The sequence below is a fragment of the Rhinopithecus roxellana genome, chromosome 8 (genome assembly GCF_007565055.1).
Source record: "Rhinopithecus roxellana isolate Shanxi Qingling chromosome 8, ASM756505v1, whole genome shotgun sequence".
Classification (NCBI taxonomy): Eukaryota; Metazoa; Chordata; class Mammalia; order Primates; family Cercopithecidae; genus Rhinopithecus; species Rhinopithecus roxellana.
In genome coordinates this window covers 19,102,215-19,119,879 of record NC_044556.1, presented here as the reverse complement: position 1 = coordinate 19,119,879, position 17,665 = coordinate 19,102,215, and the positions used below count along the sequence as shown (strand labels likewise).

The following is a 17,665-nucleotide window of genomic DNA, read 5'->3' as shown; positions in this document are numbered from 1 at the left end:
GATCAGGGGAATCAAGACCTCTTTTTTTTTTTTTTTTTTTTTTGAGACAGAGTCTTTCTCTGTCATCCAGGCTGGAGTACAGTGGTGCAATCTCGGCTCACTGCAACCTCCGCCTCCCGGGTTCAATTCTCTTGCCTCAGCCTCCCGAGTAGCTGGGACTACAGGCGCATGCCACCACGCCCAGCTAATTTTTTTGTATTTTTAGTAGAGACGGGGTTTCACCATGTTGGCCAGGATGGTTTCGATCTCCTGATCTCGTGATCCGCCCGCATCCGCCTCCCAAAATGCTGGGATTACAGATGTGAGCCACCGCGCCCGGCCTCAAGGCCTCCTTCTTACATCATCAAACACCCTGCAGCATCTACCTAAAGGCGGTTGGGGCTGGGCCGCAGCACCCGGCTGAGTCACGCCAGCCCGGCCCTCCCGGAGCTCTGCGTCCCCGATCTGGTCCTGCATAATCAAATACAGTATAACAAAGTGCAGATAGCCGGGACAATGGGGCTGTGTGCTCCGGACCGTGGGAGCCCGGGGCCGCCGCAGGGAGGCGGAGGGAGGAAGCCACAGGGCAGGGCAGCGCCGGGCTTTGCAGGGGGCAGCGCTGTCCCAGGGTGAGGAGTACGGGGGCGGGATTGCAAAACCCTAGCGTGCGCCCGATGATCAGCTGGGGCCGCAGGCGTGGGCCTCACACAGGAGGCCGCGGCGCGCTGTAGCTGCCAGCTGGGAAAGCCGAGGATGGGCGGGGGTCCGGGCGGTGGGAGCCAAGTCGGATCAGGGAGTGGCTTGTAACTCGGCGGCCCATTGGACACGAAGAAGAGAGCGGGGTGGGGCTGGGAGGGTTGGGGGTCCGGAGAAGGGGCGCGGACCCAAGACCACCTGGAGCTCCGCCCGGGCTGCGCGGAGTCGCGGCGGGAATTTTCGGGTCAGCCCCGCAGGCTCGAAACTGCGGGCGCGTGAGGTGTGCAGGGACCGGGGTGGGGGTCCCGCGCCGGAAATAGAGGCTACCGAGGGGCCGCGAGGCGGGGAGGAAATACGGGGGCTGCGGTTCCGGGCGACACCGCCCCCGACGCGGCCGCGGAGGCGGGGCTCCCCCAGGTGGCCGGGCGGGGCGGGACTCCCCCAGGTGGCAGGGGCGGGGCGCCGGGGAGACCCCGCCTCCCACGCCCTCTCAGCAGCCCACGCAGGGCGCACCCGGACGCTCCACCGCTCCCGCCGCGGTCGCCGGGCCATGGGCCTCGAGCCCGCCCCGAACCCCCGCGAGCCCGCCTTGTCTGCGGCGTGACGGGAGGCCCAGGTGAGGCCGGCACGGACGGGAGGCGGGCGGGTGCGGGCCTGGGCCCGGGGGAAGGGCGCGGCACGTGCCTGCGGGGCCAGGACGCCGCCCTCTGATCCCTTAACCCCCTACCCCTTCCCCAGTCTGGAGACGCCTGGAGGCCCGGCCAGCTGTCCCTTCCCCAACCGCTGTCTTTGTCCCGGAGACCGCCAGTGTCCTCCGTCCCACCCGGAACAGCCTATTGTCCCGCCCGCTTGGGAAGCACCCGCGCCCAAATCCCGCAGACCAACTTCTGGGGCCGCCTCTCGGATCACCTCCACGCCTCGGCACCGCCCCCTCGCAGGGTCCTAGCAAGTGACCTCACTCTTGTCTGCACACGCTCCCGGGTCTCGGCTCCCTACACTGACTCCGGCACCTAAGTGACCCTCCCTCATCTCGTCCCGCAGCTCACACCCCTTTGTCTTGCCCTGACCCTCCTCTCCCTACAACTCAAACCGGGTCACACATTGGCAGCAGGTGGGCTGGGATTCGACCATAGATGGGTTTTGTTTCACTTCTTCTGGTTCAAAACCCTATTGACTTGGGTTATGTCTTGCACACAGGTCTTATTAGTAGGCAAGAAACAGCAGCTCCTCCACCCCCACTCCAGCCCCATGGAGCTTGCTTTTTTCAGGCCACCGTGGTCCTCACCACTGCCACTTGGCTCCGAGGCATCTGAATTCAAGATCCTTGTCCTTCCTTGTCCTCTGTAGCTGCCGCCCCTCCCTGTGTCCTTCCAAGAAGCGCCACATGCACTGATCTCTTGTGTCCCCAGATGGTCACCATGGGCCAGTGCTACTACAACGAGACCATTGGCTTCTTCTATAACAACAGTGGCAAGGAGCTCAGCTCTCACTGGCGGCCCAAGGATGTGGTCGTGGTGGCACTGGGGCTGACCGTCAGTGTACTGGTGCTGCTCACCAATCTCCTGGTCATAGCAGCCATCGCCTCCAACCGCCGCTTCCACCAGCCTATCTACTACCTGCTAGGCAACCTGGCCGCGGCTGACCTCTTCGCGGGCGTGGCCTACCTCTTCCTCATGTTCCACACTGGTCCCCGCACAGCCCGCCTTTCACTTGAGGGCTGGTTCCTGCGGCAGGGCTTGCTGGACACAAGCCTCACTGCGTCGGTGGCCACACTGCTGGCCATCGCTGTGGAGCGGCACCGCAGTGTGATGGCCGTGCAGCTGCACAGCCGCCTGCCCCGTGGCCGCGTGGTTATGCTCATTGTGGGCGTGTGGGTGGCTGCCCTGGGCCTGGGGCTGCTGCCTGCCCACTCCTGGCACTGCCTCTGTGCCCTGGACCGCTGCTCGCGCATGGCACCCCTGCTCAGCCGCTCCTATTTGGCTGTCTGGGCTCTGTCCAGCCTGCTTGTCTTCCTTCTCATGGTGGCCGTCTACACCCGCATTTTCTTCTATGTGCGGAGGCGAGTGCAGCGCATGGCAGAGCACGTCAGCTGCCACCCCCGCTACCGAGAGACCACGCTCAGCCTGGTCAAGACTGTCGTCATCATCCTGGGTGAGTGGGGCCCTCAGGGGGCAACAGGCACCCTGCTTCCCCTGTCTCCCACAAGATACTTCGAAGCAATGAACAAGACAAGCTACCTGATAGAGGGTGATAGGGGGAAGACTTAGGTGGGGAATGTTCTCCAGGGAGGTGATATATGAGCAGAAGCCTGAATGTTGAGGATAGGAACAGAGAGAGTTCCAGGCAGAGGAAACAAAGTAAAAACCTAAAGGCAGTACCAGGCCAGAGCCTCTAAAGAGGAAAGCGGGCTTGTGAGGAGGAGAGTTCAGCAAGGCCTTAAGGGGCACAGACAGGAGTCATATTTTGAGTTTCGTGGGAAGCCCTTGAGAGTTTTTAGCAGTGCTGGCCGGGTGCGGTGGCTCCCGCCTGTAATCCCAGCACTTTGGGAGGCTGAGGCGGGTGGATCAACTGAGGTTGGGAGTTCACAACCAGCTTGACCAACATGGAGAAACCCCGTCTCTACTAAAAATACAAAATTAGCCAGGTGAGGTGGAGTTTTTTGACACTCCGTCTCAAAAAAAAAAAAAAAAAAAGAGTTTTTAGCAGTGCTAAGCCTGGTTTAACAAAAAGTCTTTAAATTATTTTTTAATCTATATGTATTTTTAAATTATTATTATTATTATTATTATTATTATTATTATTATTATTTTGAGACCGAGTCTCGCTCTGTCACCCAGGCTGGAGTGCAGTGGCGCAATCTCGGCTAACTGCAACCTCTGCCTCCCAGGTTAAAGTGATTCTCCTGCTTCAGCCACCTGAGTAGCTGGGACTACAGGTGCATGCCACTACGCCTGGCTAATTTTTGTATTTTTGGTAGAGATGGGGTTTCACCATGTTGGCCAGGATGGTCTTGATCTCTTGATCTTGTGATCCACCTGCCTTGGCCTCCCAAAGTGCTGGTATTACAAGCATGAGCCACCACACCCGGCCCATACTTTTAAATTTTGAAATTTTTTTTTTTTAGAGACGGGGTCTTACTCTTTCCCAGGCTGGACTATAGTGGCTCCATCGTAGCTCACTGCAGCCTCGACATTCAGGGTTCAGGCAATCCTCCCGCCTCAGCTTCCTGAGTAGCTGGGACTACAGGCATGTGCCACCACACCTGGCTAATTTTTTATTTTTTGTAGAGATGAGGTCTCACTATATTGCCCAGGCTGGTCTCAAACTCCTGGCCTCAAGTGATTATCCTGCCTCAGCCTGTCAAATGCTGCAGTGAGGTATGATCGTGCCACTGCACTCCAGCCTAGGTGATAGAAGGAGACCGTGTCTCAAAAAAACACACACAGGCCGGGCGCAGTGGCTCACGCCTGTAATCCCAACACCTTGGGAGGCCGAGGCAGGCGGATCATGAGGTCAGGAGATCGAGACCATCCTGGCCAACATGGTGAAACCCCATCTCTACTAAAATTTAAAAAAAACAAGCGGCTGGGCATGGTGGCGGGCGCGTGTAGTCCCAGCTACTCTGAAGGCTAAGGCAGGGGAATCTCTTGAACCTGGGAGGCAGAGGTTGCAGTGAGCCAAGATTGCACCACTGCACTCTAGCCTGGCGACAGAGCAAGACTCCATCTCAAACACACACACACACACACACAATGTCCAGTGCTTTGGCCACTGTGTACCAATTAGCATAGATGGCCCATCTTAGCAGGTCTTCCTGTTACACCGCAGAATCAGCAAAACAGGCAACTCTTGCACTGCAAACTGCACCGTTATTGTTTGAGCTCTGGAGACCTCTCCAACCCCAAACTGAGAGCTGTAGGTGCCGCGCCTCTGACAGCGTGCCCAGCTCACTTCTGCCTCTGTCCCACAGGGGCGTTCGTGGTCTGCTGGACACCAGGCCAGGTGGTACTGCTCCTGGATGGTTTGGGCTGCAAGTCCTGCAATGTCCTGGCTGTAGAAAAGTACTTCCTACTGTTGGCCGAGGCCAACTCACTGGTCAATGCTGCCGTGTACTCTTGCCGAGATGCTGAGATGCGCCGCACCTTCCGCCGCCTCCTCTGCTGTGCGTGCCTCCGCCGGTCCACCCGCGAGTCTGCCCACTATACATCCTCTGCCCAGGGAGGTGCCAGCACTCGTATCATGCTTCCCGAGAACGGCCACCCACTGATGGACTCCACCCTTTAGCTACCTTGAACTTCAGCGGTATGCAGCAAGCAACAAATCCACAGCCCCTGATGACTTGTGGGTGCTCCTAGCTCAACCCAACCAGCGGGACTGACTGACTGTCAGGCCAGGGTCTGGCATGGCACAGCACCACTGGCAGCCCTCCCCAGCCACACCACTCTGCCCAGAGAGTGGGGGCTTGGGGTCATCTCCCACTGCCTGGGGGAGTCAGATGGGGCACGAGAATCTGGCTCTTCAGCCATCTCAGGTTTAGGGGGTTTGTAACAGACATTTTTCTGTTTTCACTGCATATCCTTGGTAAGCCCTGTGGACTGGTTCCTGCTGTGTGATGCTGAGGGTTTTAAGGTGGGGAGAGATGAGGGCTCTCTCGGGCCATGCTACCCAGTGTGACTGGGTAATGAGGACAGACTTGTGGACGTCCCATCCACCTGAGGCTGATTCTTTAGCAGCAGAGACTGAGGGATGCAGAGTGTGAGCTGGGAAAGGTTTGTGACTCCTTGCACCCTCCAGGGGCTGGCCTGTCTCTGTTAGAATTGAAGCAGTCCACTGGGAGGGGATGATACAAGGAGTAAACCTTTCTTTTCACTCTGAGGTCTCCAAAACATTTGTTATCAATTCAGACAGTGTATCTCTCCATGTGTCCCGGAATTGTCTACCTTGGCCCAGGTCCAGCAAGGATCCTTCAACATTGGCCCTGTGCTCCCTCTTCTTCAGTCTGGCTGGCTGTTATTCCATCTCTTTTTTTTTAGACAGAGTCTCACTTTGTAGCCCAGGCTGGAGAGCAATAGCACAATCTCAGCTCACTGCAACCTCCACCTCCCGGGTTCCAGATTCTCGTGCTTCGGGGTAAGCTGGGATTGCAGGTGCATGCCACCACGTCCGGCTAATCTCTGTATTTGTATTTTTATTATTATTTATTTGTTTGTTTGTTTGTTTGTTTGTTTTTGAGAGGGAGCCTCACTCTGTCGCCCAGGCTGGAGTGCAGTGGCTTGATCTCGGCTCACTGCAACTTCTGCCTCCTGGATTCAAGCGATTCTCCTGCCCCAGCTTCCCGAGTAGCTGAGTTACAGGCATCTGCCACCACATTCAGCTAATTTTTGTATTATGGTAGAGATGGTGTTTCACCATGTTGGCCAGGCTGGTCTTGAACTTCTGACCTTGAATGATCCACCCACCTCAGCCTCCCAAAGTGCTGGGATTACAGGTGTGAGCCACCGCATGCCTGGCTAATCTTTATATATATATATATATATATTTTTTTTTTTTTTTTTTTTTTTTGAGACGGAGTCTCGCTCTGTCGCCCAGGCTGGAGTGCAGTGGCCTGGATCTCAGCTCACTGCAAGCTCCGCCTCCTGGGTTCCCGCCATTCTCCTGCCGCAGCCTCCTGAGTAGCTGGGACTACAGGCGCCCACCAGGTCGCCCGGCTAGATTTTTGTATTTTTAGTAGAGACGGGGTTTCACCGTGTTAGCCAGGGTGGTCTCGATCTCCTGACCTCGTGATCCGCCCGTCTCGGCCTCCCAAAGTGCTGGGATTACAGGCGTGAGCCACCGCGCCCGGCCTGTTTATATTTTTAATAGAGGTGGTGTCCCACCATGTTGGTCAGACTGGTCTCGAACTCTTGACCTCAAGCGATCCACCCACCCACCTTGGCCGCCCAAAGTGCTGGAATTATAGGCATGAGCCACCACGCCCAGTCCCTCTCTCTTATTGGGGTCTTGCATCAGTTCCCTTCTATCTCTGTTCTTTGTTTCCCCTGCCTGTTGCTCTGCCTCCATCTCACTGCCTGCCTGCCTGTCTTTCTCTGCAGCTCAGGGTAGTGTTTGGACCCTATGAGCCCCCTCCCTCCCCACTGCCCTTTTGTTTGAGCCCTGATGGTTCAAGGTCATGTGCCCAGCCATTTCTATCCCATTGCCCACGACCTGCATTCACACTTCCAGCCACAGGTTGTGGGGTTCAGGTAGTGAGATGCAGGATTTGAGCATTACCATTTCTCAAGCTCCTCTGATGTGCCTGGCACACTGGTAAGCACTTTAGGTGCTTTTTTTCCATTTTTTTTTTTTGAGACAGTCTGACTGTGTCCTCCAGGCTGGAGTGCAGTGTGCAATCTTGGCTTACTGCAATCTCTGCCCCCCAGGTTCAAGCGATTCTCCGGCCTCAGGTCCTGAGTAGCTGGGACTACAGGTGCCTGCCACTGTGCCTGGCTAATTTTTGTATTTTTGGTAGAGATGGGGTTTCACCGTCTTGGCCAGGCTGGTGTTGAACCCCCAACCTCGTGATCCACCCACCTCGGCCTCTCAAAGTGCTGGGATTACAGGCATGAGCCATTGTGCAGGGCTTTTTTTTTTTTTTTTTTTTTTGAGGCAGAGTCTTGCTCTGTTGCCCAGGCTGGAGTGCAATGGCGCGATCTCGGCTCACTGCAACCTCTGCCTCCCAGGTTCAAGTGATTCTCCTGCATCAGCCTCCCGAGTAGCTGGGATTACAGGTGCCCACGACACCCAGCTAATTTTTATTTTTAGTAGAGATGGGGTTTCACCATGTTGGCCAGGCTGGTCTTGAACTCCTGACCTCAGGTGATCTGCCACCTCGGCCTCCCAAAGTGCTGGGATTACAGCTGTGAGTCACCATGCCCAGCCTTAGATTCCTTATTATTTAATCACCTGCATCTTATGGCCCTATCTTGGCCCACTGCAACCTCCACCTCCTGGGTTCAAGCAATTCTTCTGCCTCAGCCTCCAGAGTAGCTGGGACTACAGGTGTGCACCACCATGCCCCGGGCTAATTTTTGTATTTTTAGTAGAGATGGGGTTTCACCATATTGGCCAGGCCTCCTGACCTCGTGATCCACTGGCCTTAGCCTCCCAAAGTGCTGGGATTACAAGTGTGAGCCACCGCACCAGGTTTTTTTTTTTTTTTTTTAGAGACAGAGTCTTGTTCTCCCTCGCCCAAGCTGGAGTGCAATGACAAGATCTTGGCTCACTGCAGCCTCCACCTCCCAAGTTCAAGTGATTCTTCCACCTTAGCCTCCCAAGTAGCCGGGATTACAGGCACCCACCATCATGCCTGGCTAATTTTTTGTACTTTTATAGAGATGGGGTTTCCCCATATTGGCCAGGCTGGTCTCAAACTCCTGACCTCAGGTGATTCGCCCACCTCAGCCTCCCAAAGTGCTGGGATTATAGGCATGAGCCACCGTGCCTGGCCTTTTTTTTTTTTTTTTTTTTGAGACAGAGTCTTGCATGATCTCAGCTCACTGCAACCTTCGCCCACCCGAGGTTCGAGCGATTCTCCTGTCTCAGCCTCCCAAATACCTGGGACCATAGGCATGCACCACCATGCCTGGCTAATTTTTTGTATTTTAATAGAGATGGGATTTCGCCATATTGGCCAGGCTGGTCTTGAACTCCTGACCTCGTGATCTGCCCGCTTTGGCCTCCCAAAGTGCTGGGATTACAGGTGTGAGCCACTATGCCTGGCCAGTCTTACTGATTTTTATGTGAGAACACTGACTCAGACATGTTGTGATCTGGCCCATGGTTAACACAGCTTGGAAAGGGCATATACATTCGCTGAGGGACCAGAGAGGCCCCTGGGAAAGGGACTTCAGATTCCCACAAAGCCCAGAGTTGGTCCCAAACTCAGCTGGGCTTTCCCTACCGCACCCCACAGCACCCAACCCATGAGTGCCAGACCCGTGATGCGTCCCCCTCTGAGATGCTCAGGGAAGCCCCCTCCAAGGCACAGTGTGTGCCAGGATCTCATTCTCTGCTCCCACCTCACCACTGAGGAGGTGGGGTTATGTCCCTACTTTTGAGTCCCATGCTGAATAACAGCTAGAATTTGAACCCAGGTCACTCACACATGAGCCACCGCGCTCAGCCACCTGTGCCAAATTCTTAAACCACTAAAATATGTGTTGTCAAAGAACCCAAAACTCCCAGGTCCTTCTCTATTAACTGGGCCTGGCCGGGCACTTTGAGTACCAAGGCTGCCAACTAATTTCTATGCAGTGGAGACCCCCGATGACCTCCAAAAGGCAACTATGGGACGGGCGAGGTGGCTCATGCCTGTAATCCCAGAACTTTGCAAAGCCGCGGCACGCTGGTCACCTGAGGTCAGAAGTTTGAAACTAGCCTGGCCAACATGGTGAAACCTCATTTCTACTAAAAATACAAAAATTAGCCAGGTGTGGTGGTGGGTGTCTGTAAGCTACTCGGGAGGCTGAGGCAGGAGAATTGCTTGAACCCTGGAGGCGGAGGTTGCGGTGAGCCAAGGTCGTGCCACTACACTCCAGCCTAGGCAACAGAGGAAGACTTCTGTCTCAACAAAAAAAAAAAAAGAAAGAAATTAAAGGCAACTCTGTCTCAGGCTCTCTGAGCTGGCTGTTCACATCAGCTCCTCCAGGTTTTAACCTGCACCCCGTGGGTCTCCTTCAAGACCTTGTCCCATTTCCTCTTGTCGATCTCCCCTCTCTACCAAGTGGCTTCAATTTTTGTCTCTGCTGGTCCCTGAAGCTTCCAGTGCCCACAGCCCTCCAAGTTCTCTGAAGGTACTACTTTGTTGGGGTTGGGGCAGGGTTTTGCTCTCTCACCCAGGCTGGAGTGCAGTGGCATAAACATAGCTCACTGTAGCCTCAACCTTCTGGGCCCGACTTATCCTCCCGCCTCAGCCTCCCAAGTAGCTGGGACCATGACCAGCTAATTTAGCTAATTTTTAAATTTTTATTTTCGTAGAGATGGCGTCTCACTATGCTCCCCAGACTGGTCTCAAACTCCTGGGCTCAAGTAATCTCCCACCTCAGACTCCCAAAGTGTTGGGATCACGGGTGTCAGCCACTGCGCCCAGCCTGAAGGCCACTGCTGTTCAGGCCTCCTGGGCAGTGCTGTGCTTCCGGGTGACCTTTTGAACAGGCACTGGTCTCCGTGGCTCCTATGCAATCTATTACTTCCTGTCATTGGAGCCAAGTGTCGGTGGTTTCCTTCATCACAGAGCTTTCCCTATTGTCCAGACAGTCAATGTCTTTCATTTTCACTCCCTACTCCCTACCGTCCCCTTTGGAGTCTCCCAATGCTCTCCAATCCAGCCATATCAGATGGTGTTTGAATGTCCTCCCCAGCAGCAATGGAGAGAACATGGGCCCCACCCTGGAAGGGTTCCCAGCCAGCAGGCTAAGGACCTTTTACTGAGCCCACATCTGGAGCCTGTCCTCATAGCAAATAGGCTCCAGGAGGTTCTGTGACTTTGGAGAAGCGATTCGTGTCCAGTCCATTCCTTTTTTTTTTTTTTTTTTTTTTGAGACCTGGTCTCTGTCAACCAGGCTGGAGTGCAGTGGTACAATCATGGCTCACTACAGCCTCAAATTCGCGGGCTCAAGTGATCCTCTTACTGCAGCCTCTCAAGTCCCAAGTAGCTGGGACCACAGGCGTGCACCACCACGGGGTCTCACTATGTTGCCCAAACTGGTCTCAAACTCCCATGCTCAAATGATCCTCCCGCCTCCGCCATCCAAAGTGCTAGATTACAGGCGTGAGCCACCGCCCAGTTCCTTTTCTTGTGCACTAGGAACCTCTGATGCTGTGTCCTAAGGGCTAGAAACAAAGATGTGAGGATTCGCTCTGATTTGGGGCGCACTGCAGGGGAGGCTCTCAGTAAACCTCCTTCTTTCATTCGGTAACCACGTGGTAGCATTTTCTATGCCCAGAACTGTAGACTGCAAAGATGAATAAACAAGTGAGGTCACTCTTTAGCTGGACCTTGAAAGGTGACTGGAATTGATTTCTTCAGTGGAGAAAAGCGCTGCGTTCTGACCTCCTTGTTACCATCAACCACGCACACCTGCGCTCCCCCTTGGCCGGGTGAAGGGGGCGTGGAAAGCTCTAGAGGAAGAGCCAGGGGCCCCAGTGGCCCACCTGGTGGTGCTGAGGCTGCAGGGAGCTAATTAGGGGGACTGAGCAGGGGTCTGGGGCTTGGGGCTTCGGGCTTCTGGAAATGAATGGGGGCTGTTGATCAAGCTATAAGAGGTGTGGGGTTCTGAGGAGGAGGGAGTGGCTTGAAGGAAGAGTTGGGGTGCTCTGGGGAGTGAGGGTCTCTTCAGGACCGAGGGCTTTGAGGAGGAGCAGGGGGCTCTGAGGAGGAGCAGGAACTCTGAGGAGATGTGAGTGGAGCTGAAGGAGGCGTGCACCGCGGGAGATGTGAGGAATGGGGGCCTCTGGCTGGAGCGGAGCCAGCGCTGCCCTCTCTCAGGCTGGAGGAGGGCGCTTGTGAGAAGTGCCGTTGCCTCGGCAACCCCTAACCGAGTCCAAGCCCGGGGAGAGGGAAGTTCGGAGCGTCTCCCCGCGGTGCGTGGCGCCGGTTGGCTGACGGCGTTGAAGGGGCGTGTCTGTGGGCAGTGCAATACACGGGTTGGCTGGCGGCAGCGGCGGTGGGCGTGGCTTAGGCGCGAGCGCTGGCTGGCGTGGAGCTCAGGCAGCGGCGGTTGGCTGCGGCTCGCGTGCTAGTGCTGCAGGCTCGACGGCTCTTTCACAGCGCCCTCCTGGCCCTGCCGCTCATGGCCGCCACGCAGCGCTCCGCGCCATCGCCCCCCGCCCCGCGCCGCCTGGGGCGGCCCGACACGAGCGACGTCCTGCAGCAGATCATGGCCGTCACCCACCAAAGCCTGGACGAGGCGCAGGCCAGGTGCTGCCCGCGGGCTCGGCGGGGCCACGCAGGGTCGTGGCAGTGAGGGTGGCGGGCAGAGGGGACAGGGCGGGGAGGGCAGACTGACGAGGGACGCTTGAGGAGGGCTGGAGGGGGGCCCGAGGACGAAAGGATGTATGGGGTTCAAACGGAACGGGCTGGACGGGCCTTATGGGGGCTGAGCAGTGGCGTGAAGGATTTTCAGCAGTTCATCTTGGGGTGAGAATGTTGGGTTTGGGGAGTAGGGCTGAGAAATGGGCACGTACGGTACTTTTGACGAGCGAATGACTAAATGGGTACGTTAATGGGACTTCTGCAGGTGGGAAGTTTTTTGTTGTTGTTTGACACGGTCTCGCTCTGTCGCCCAGGCTAGAGTGCAGTGGCGCGATCATGGCTCACTGCAGCCTCCACCTCCCCGGCTTAGTTGATCCTCCTGCCTCAGCCTCCCGAGTAGCTGGGACCACAGGTGCACGTGCCACCACGCCTGGCTAATTTTTTTGTATATTTTGTAGAGACAGGGGGTCTCACTACAGTTGCTTGAACTCCTGGGCTCAAGCAGTTATGCCGCCTTGGCCTCCCAAAGTGCTGGGATTACAGGCCCCAGCCACCGAGCCCAGCCTGTGGATGGGAAGTTTCCAGGACAGATGATGGACAGTGAGTGGTGGGGAATGGGACTCAGGAATGTCTCTGCAGGAGATTGAAGAATTGAATTGGGGTAACTTGGTGTGGGAACCATCCAGAACTTTTGGGAAAAGGGTTAGTGGAGTGGGTGGAGATGGAAGACCTATTTTCTTTTTAATGAATTCAGCAAATTTTTATTGAATCCTTGCAGTAACTGCGTAGGGAACCGGGTGCTGACAGTCCCTGCTCTCGAGTTCATGATTTAGGGGAGGGAAAGTAAATAGCAAAAAATACGGACTGGGTGGAGTGGCTCACATCTGTAATCACAGCACTTTAGGAGGCTGAGGCAGGAGGATTGCTTGAGCTCAGGAGTTCGAGACCAACCTGAACCATGTAGTAAGACCTCGTCTCTACCAAAAATAAAACTAAAAAATTAGTTAGGTGTGACACAAGCCTGTAGTCCCAGCTACTTAGGAGGCTGAGGCTGCAGTGAGCCGAATCAAGGCATTGCACTCCAGCCTGGGTGACAGAGCTAGACAATATCTCAAACAAAAGCAAAAAAGTATAAGCCAGACATGGGTAGGTAATCCCAGCTGCCTACCAGTGGGAGGATCACTTGAGTCCAGGAGTTTGAGACCAGCCTGGGCAACATAGTGACACCTCCCTGCACCAATCTGAGAAAAGAAAAAAATAAAATAAATGGCAATAAAAGCTGTAGGGATAGGGGTTGCATGCTGTAGGAAGCCAGGTGGAGAAGAACATCTGTGGAGAGGACAGCACCTTCAGAGGCCCTGAGGTGGGAAAGAGGTTGTAAAAAGCGGAGCCTGGCTTGGAAGAGAAAGTTCCTAGCCAGGGAGGGAAAGAGTTGAGTTTAAAGGGAGGCTGGGGCCAGGTACGGTGGCTCACGCCTGTAATCCCAACACTTTGGGACGCCGAGGCGGGTGGATCACGAGGTCAGGGGTTCAAGACCAGCCTGGCCAACATGGTGAAACCCAGTCTCTACTAAAAATACAAAAATTAGCCAGGCATAGTGGTGCACACCTATAATCCCAACTACCTGGGAGGCTGAGGCAGGAGAATCACTAGAACCTGGGAGGCGAAGGCTGCAGTGAGCCGAGATCATACCACTGCACTCCAGCCTGGGCGACAGAGCAAGATTCTATCTGAACAAAAAAAAAAAATAGTAATAATAAAGGGAGGCTGGAACCCAATTACATGGGGCCTACGAGTCTCAGTAGAGAGTTTTGTTTTTTCAGCCAGGCATAGTGACTGATGCCTGTAATCCTTGCACTTTGGGAGGCCAAGGTAGGCAGGCAGATCACCTGAGGTCAAGAGTTCGAGACCAGACTGGCCAACATGGCAAAACCCCATCTCTACTAAAAATACGAAAATTTGCCGGGCGCAGTGGCTCAAGCCTGTAATCCTAGCACTTTGGGAGGCCGAGACGGGCGGATCACGAGGTCAGGAGATCGATACCATCCTGGCTAACACGGTGAAACCCCGTCTCTACTAAAAAATACCAAAAAAACTAGCTGGGCGAGGTGGCGGGCGCCTGTAGTCCCAGCTACTCAGGAGGCTGAGGCAGGAGAATGGCGTAAACCCGGGAGGCGGAGCTTGTAGTGAGCCACTGCACTCCAGCCTGGGTGACAGAGCGAGACTCCGTCTCAAAAAAAAAAAAAACAAAAAAAACACAAAAATTTGCCAGGCATGATGGTGCATGTCTATGGTCCCAGCTACTTGGGAAGCTGAGGCAGGAGAATCATTTGAACCCAGGAGGCGCCTGGGTTCAAGCGCCCCTGCACTCCAACCTAGGCGACAGAGTGAGACTCTGTCTCAATAAAAAAAGAGTTTTGTTTTTGTCATCTGGGTAACAATCAGTAGGGAGTTTGGACTATTTATTCCAGTTGCAATGGGAAAAAATAAAGGTGTTTTAATACCTCCCATCCTGTTTACCTCCACTCACCACTTGTCAGCCAGCCAGGATCTGTAGAATCTGCTTCACAAGGCAGCCCACTGTGTCTGGGTCCTGCACTGATTATTAGAGAAAAGGAAAGGAAAGGACTGAAGTCCTTTTGGAGGATGAGGCCTTGTTGAATGGGGACTGTTGTAAGGTGAAGGACGGTCTCTGAGTATGGAACTAGGGTCTGGTGGTGTGGACTGTGTACCCACTAGAGCCCTGTAGTGGGGAGGGGTTACAAAGCCAGGTAAAGAGCAGTACTAGGAAGGAAGAGGTAGAGTAAAACGTGGATAATGCTTGCATTTGTTCTTCAATGCATTTTGTGTGTGTGTAACGGACTCTCACACTGTTGCCCAGGCTGGAGTGCAGTGGCGCAATCTTGGCTCACTGCAACCTCTGCCTCCCGGGTTCAAGCAATTCTCCTCCCTCAGCTTCCTGAGTAGCTGGGATTACAGGCACGTGCCCCCATGCCTGGCTAATTTGGAATTTTTTTTTTTTTTTTTGAGACGGACTCTTGCTGTGTCACCCAGGCTGGAGTGCAGTGGCTCACTACAAGCTCCGCCTCCTGGGTTCACGCCATTCTCCTGCCTCAGCCTCCCAAGTAGCTGGGACTACAGGTGCCTGCCACCACGCCCGGCTAATTTTTTGTATTTTTTTATTATTATTAGGGATGGGGTTTCACCGTGTCAGCCAGGATGGTCTGGATCTCCTGATCTCATGATCCGCCCGCCTTGGCCTCCCAAAGTGCTGAGATTACAGGTGTGAGCCACCGCGCCCGGCTAATTTTTTTTTTTTTTTTTTTTTTTTTTTTGAGACAGGGTCTTATTCTGTCACCTAGGCTGGAGTGCTGTGGTGCGATCTCAGCTCACTGAAACCTCTGCTTCCCAGGTTCAAGTGATTCTGTAGCCTCAGTCTCCCAAGTTGCTGGGACTACAGCCTCAAACCACCAATGGCTGGCTAAATTTTTGTATTTTTTGTAGAGATGGAGTTTCACCATGTTGTCCAGGCTGGTCTTGAACACCTGAGCTCAAGTGATCCGCCCACCTCGGCCTCCCAAAGTGCTGGAATGACAGACGTGAACCAGTATTTTTATTCTTTTTGGAGCATTGTACCAGGTGCTGGAGAAACAAGATGGGTAAGATGTTCTCTGCCTTCTTGGAGCTCATTGAGAAGTAGGGTGTGTGGGAGACCCATTTGTAAATAACTGTTATAACAGGGATGTGCTGTGTAGAGGTAATTCCTAGCACAGAAGAGCTGTGCCCGGAGAGGGTGCCTTCCGTGATGCCCTGTCTGTTAGGCTAGACGGAGAGCAGTGGCTTTATTATACTTTGTGTTCCCAGAGCCAGGATCAATGCCTAACACCTTGCATTCAGGACAGTTTCATGACACTGAGGATTAGTAGGAGTTGGGAAAGGGGGAAGATGGATTTGACACACCCAGGAATGTCACCACAGAGGCAGAGCTTTGGGTGTGTCCTGGAAGCTACTTTTGTACTTTCCAGACTGGGATATTACTGCTTAAGGGGTGAACTCTGCTCAGATGTGGACTTCCTCAGGCCCAGCACAGCCTCAAGGCTGCTGCATTTTCCTTGTAGCAATCTCCTGAGATTCTAGTTTCCCTAGATAGGCTTTAGATTTAGAATGGAATGCAGCCAGTTACTTTCTTTTTTTTTTTCTTTTTTTTTTCAGATGAAGTCTCCCTCTGTCGACCAGGCTGGAGTGCAGTGGCGTGATCTCAGCTCACTGCAACTTCCGCCTCCTGGGTTCAAGAGATTCTCCTGCTTCAGCCTCCTGAGTAGCTAAGATTACAGGCGCCCACCACCACACCCGGCTACTTTTTGTATTTTTTTAGTAGAGACGGGGTTTCACCGGCTAATTTTTGTATTTTTTTTAGTAGAGACGGGGTTTCCCCATGTTGGCCAGGCTGGTCTCAAACTCCTGACTTCAGGTGATCCGCCTGCCTCGGCCTCCCAAAGTGCTGGGATTACAGGCATGAGCCACCGCGCCTGGCCAGCCAGTTACTTCTTTACTATTTTCAAAGACAGCTCTTTTTGATTTAAGGCTAAGAAATTAGGCTGGGTGCAGTGGCTCATGCCTATAATCCCAGCACTTCGGGAAGCTGAGGCAGGAGGATCACCTGAGCTCAGGAGTTCAAGACCAGCCTGGGCAACATGGAGAAACCCTGTCTCTACTAAAAATACAAAAATTAGCTGGGTGTGGTGATGCCCGCCTATAGTATGTGCCAACTACTGGGGAGGCTGAGGCAGGAGAATCGCTTGAACCCGAGAGACGGAGGTTGCAGTGAGCCGAGATCATGCCACTGCACTCCAGCCTGGACGACAGAAAAAAAAAGAAACGACGGGGGAGGGGGGAGGGATTGCATTGGGAGTTATACCTGATATAAATGACGAGTTGATGGGTGCAGCACACCAACATGGCACATGTATACATATGTAACAAACCTGCACATTATGCACATGTACCCTAGAACTTAAAGTATAATAAGTAAATAAATAAATAAAAAAGATTCAAACATAAATAGAAATTGATAAAAATAAACAACTCTCATGAACAACAACAACAAAAAAGACACTAAATGGTGTGGTGGGGGGCATTATTCATGCTTGATAACACAGGTGTTAGGTAACTGGTTCCTGGTTTCTGGCCTCTTTCTGAGTTGGGGTGACCCCTGGGGCTTTTATTTGGAGACTGTGGAAGCTTCAAATCTCCCTCATTTCTTTGGACCTAGCCTTTAGATGAACTCAAAGCCTTAAAGTTCACTCACGTCCAGACAACAATCTTCCATCCTCAAATGGACCACTTCCCCCGCTCTGGAGGAAATACGGCTCCTCACAGTAAACCCTGCAGCCTGGTAGATTACCAGCCTGGGCTGGGAAGCAGATTGTCTCTTCTGATCAACTGATCCTGTGAGGCTTTTGCAAATCTTTCTGATCCTGCCCACTCTCAATGTGTGAGTCACCCCTTTCATCACCCCAGCAGTCAGTTGAACTTAAGTGTTTAGCAAGAAGGAATTTTTCATCTCAGACGTGAGCCCTCTCAACATGTTTTGTTGCCATACATTTACTTACAGAAGGAAAATATAGCTATCTCTTCAAACCTGGGTGTTTTGTTTTGGTTTGTTTTGTTTTGCTTTGCTTTTTTCTTGAGACAGTCTCGCTCTGTTGCCTTCGCTGGGGTACAGTGGTGCGATCTCAGCTCACTGCAACCCTCACCTCCCGAGTAGTTGGGATTACAGGCGTATACAGGTATGCACCACCATGCCCGGCTAATTTTTGTATTTTTAGTAGAGACATGGTTTCACCATGTTGGCCAGGCTGGTCTAGAACTCCTGGCCTCAGGTAATCTGCCTGCGCCTCAGCCTCCCAAAGTGCAGGGATTACAGACATGAGCCACTGTGCCCGGCCTTAAAATTTTTTTGTAGATGCAGAGTCTCAC

At 53.6% G+C, this 17,665-nt stretch overlaps 2 protein-coding genes across 3 annotated transcripts in view; both read left to right on the top strand.

The window, feature by feature from the left end:
- Positions 1-26: 26 nt before the first annotated feature.
- LPAR2 (lysophosphatidic acid receptor 2) lies at positions 27-5,547 on the top strand. 2 transcript variants are annotated; one of them, XM_030935308.1, is made up of 3 exons: positions 27-1,291; positions 2,085-2,826; positions 4,646-5,547. In XM_030935308.1, the coding sequence occupies exons 2-3, from the start codon at positions 2,085-2,087 to the stop codon at positions 4,957-4,959; spliced, it is 1,056 nt and encodes a 351-aa protein (XP_030791168.1). In that variant the 5' UTR covers positions 27-1,291; the 3' UTR covers positions 4,960-5,547. The 2 variants fall into 2 exon arrangements, with proteins under 2 accessions (XP_030791168.1, XP_030791167.1); XM_030935307.1 differs by having other exon boundaries at positions 1,414-2,826.
- A 5,869-nt stretch (positions 5,548-11,416) lies between these two features.
- Positions 11,417-17,665, top strand: part of PBX4 (PBX homeobox 4) — a 57,373-nt gene continuing 51,124 nt past the window's right edge. The window contains exon 1 of the mRNA XM_010386720.2: positions 11,417-11,632. Coding sequence (XP_010385022.2) covers positions 11,505-11,632 — 128 coding nt within the window. The 5' untranslated portion in view covers positions 11,417-11,504. The remainder of the gene's footprint in view (positions 11,633-17,665) is intronic.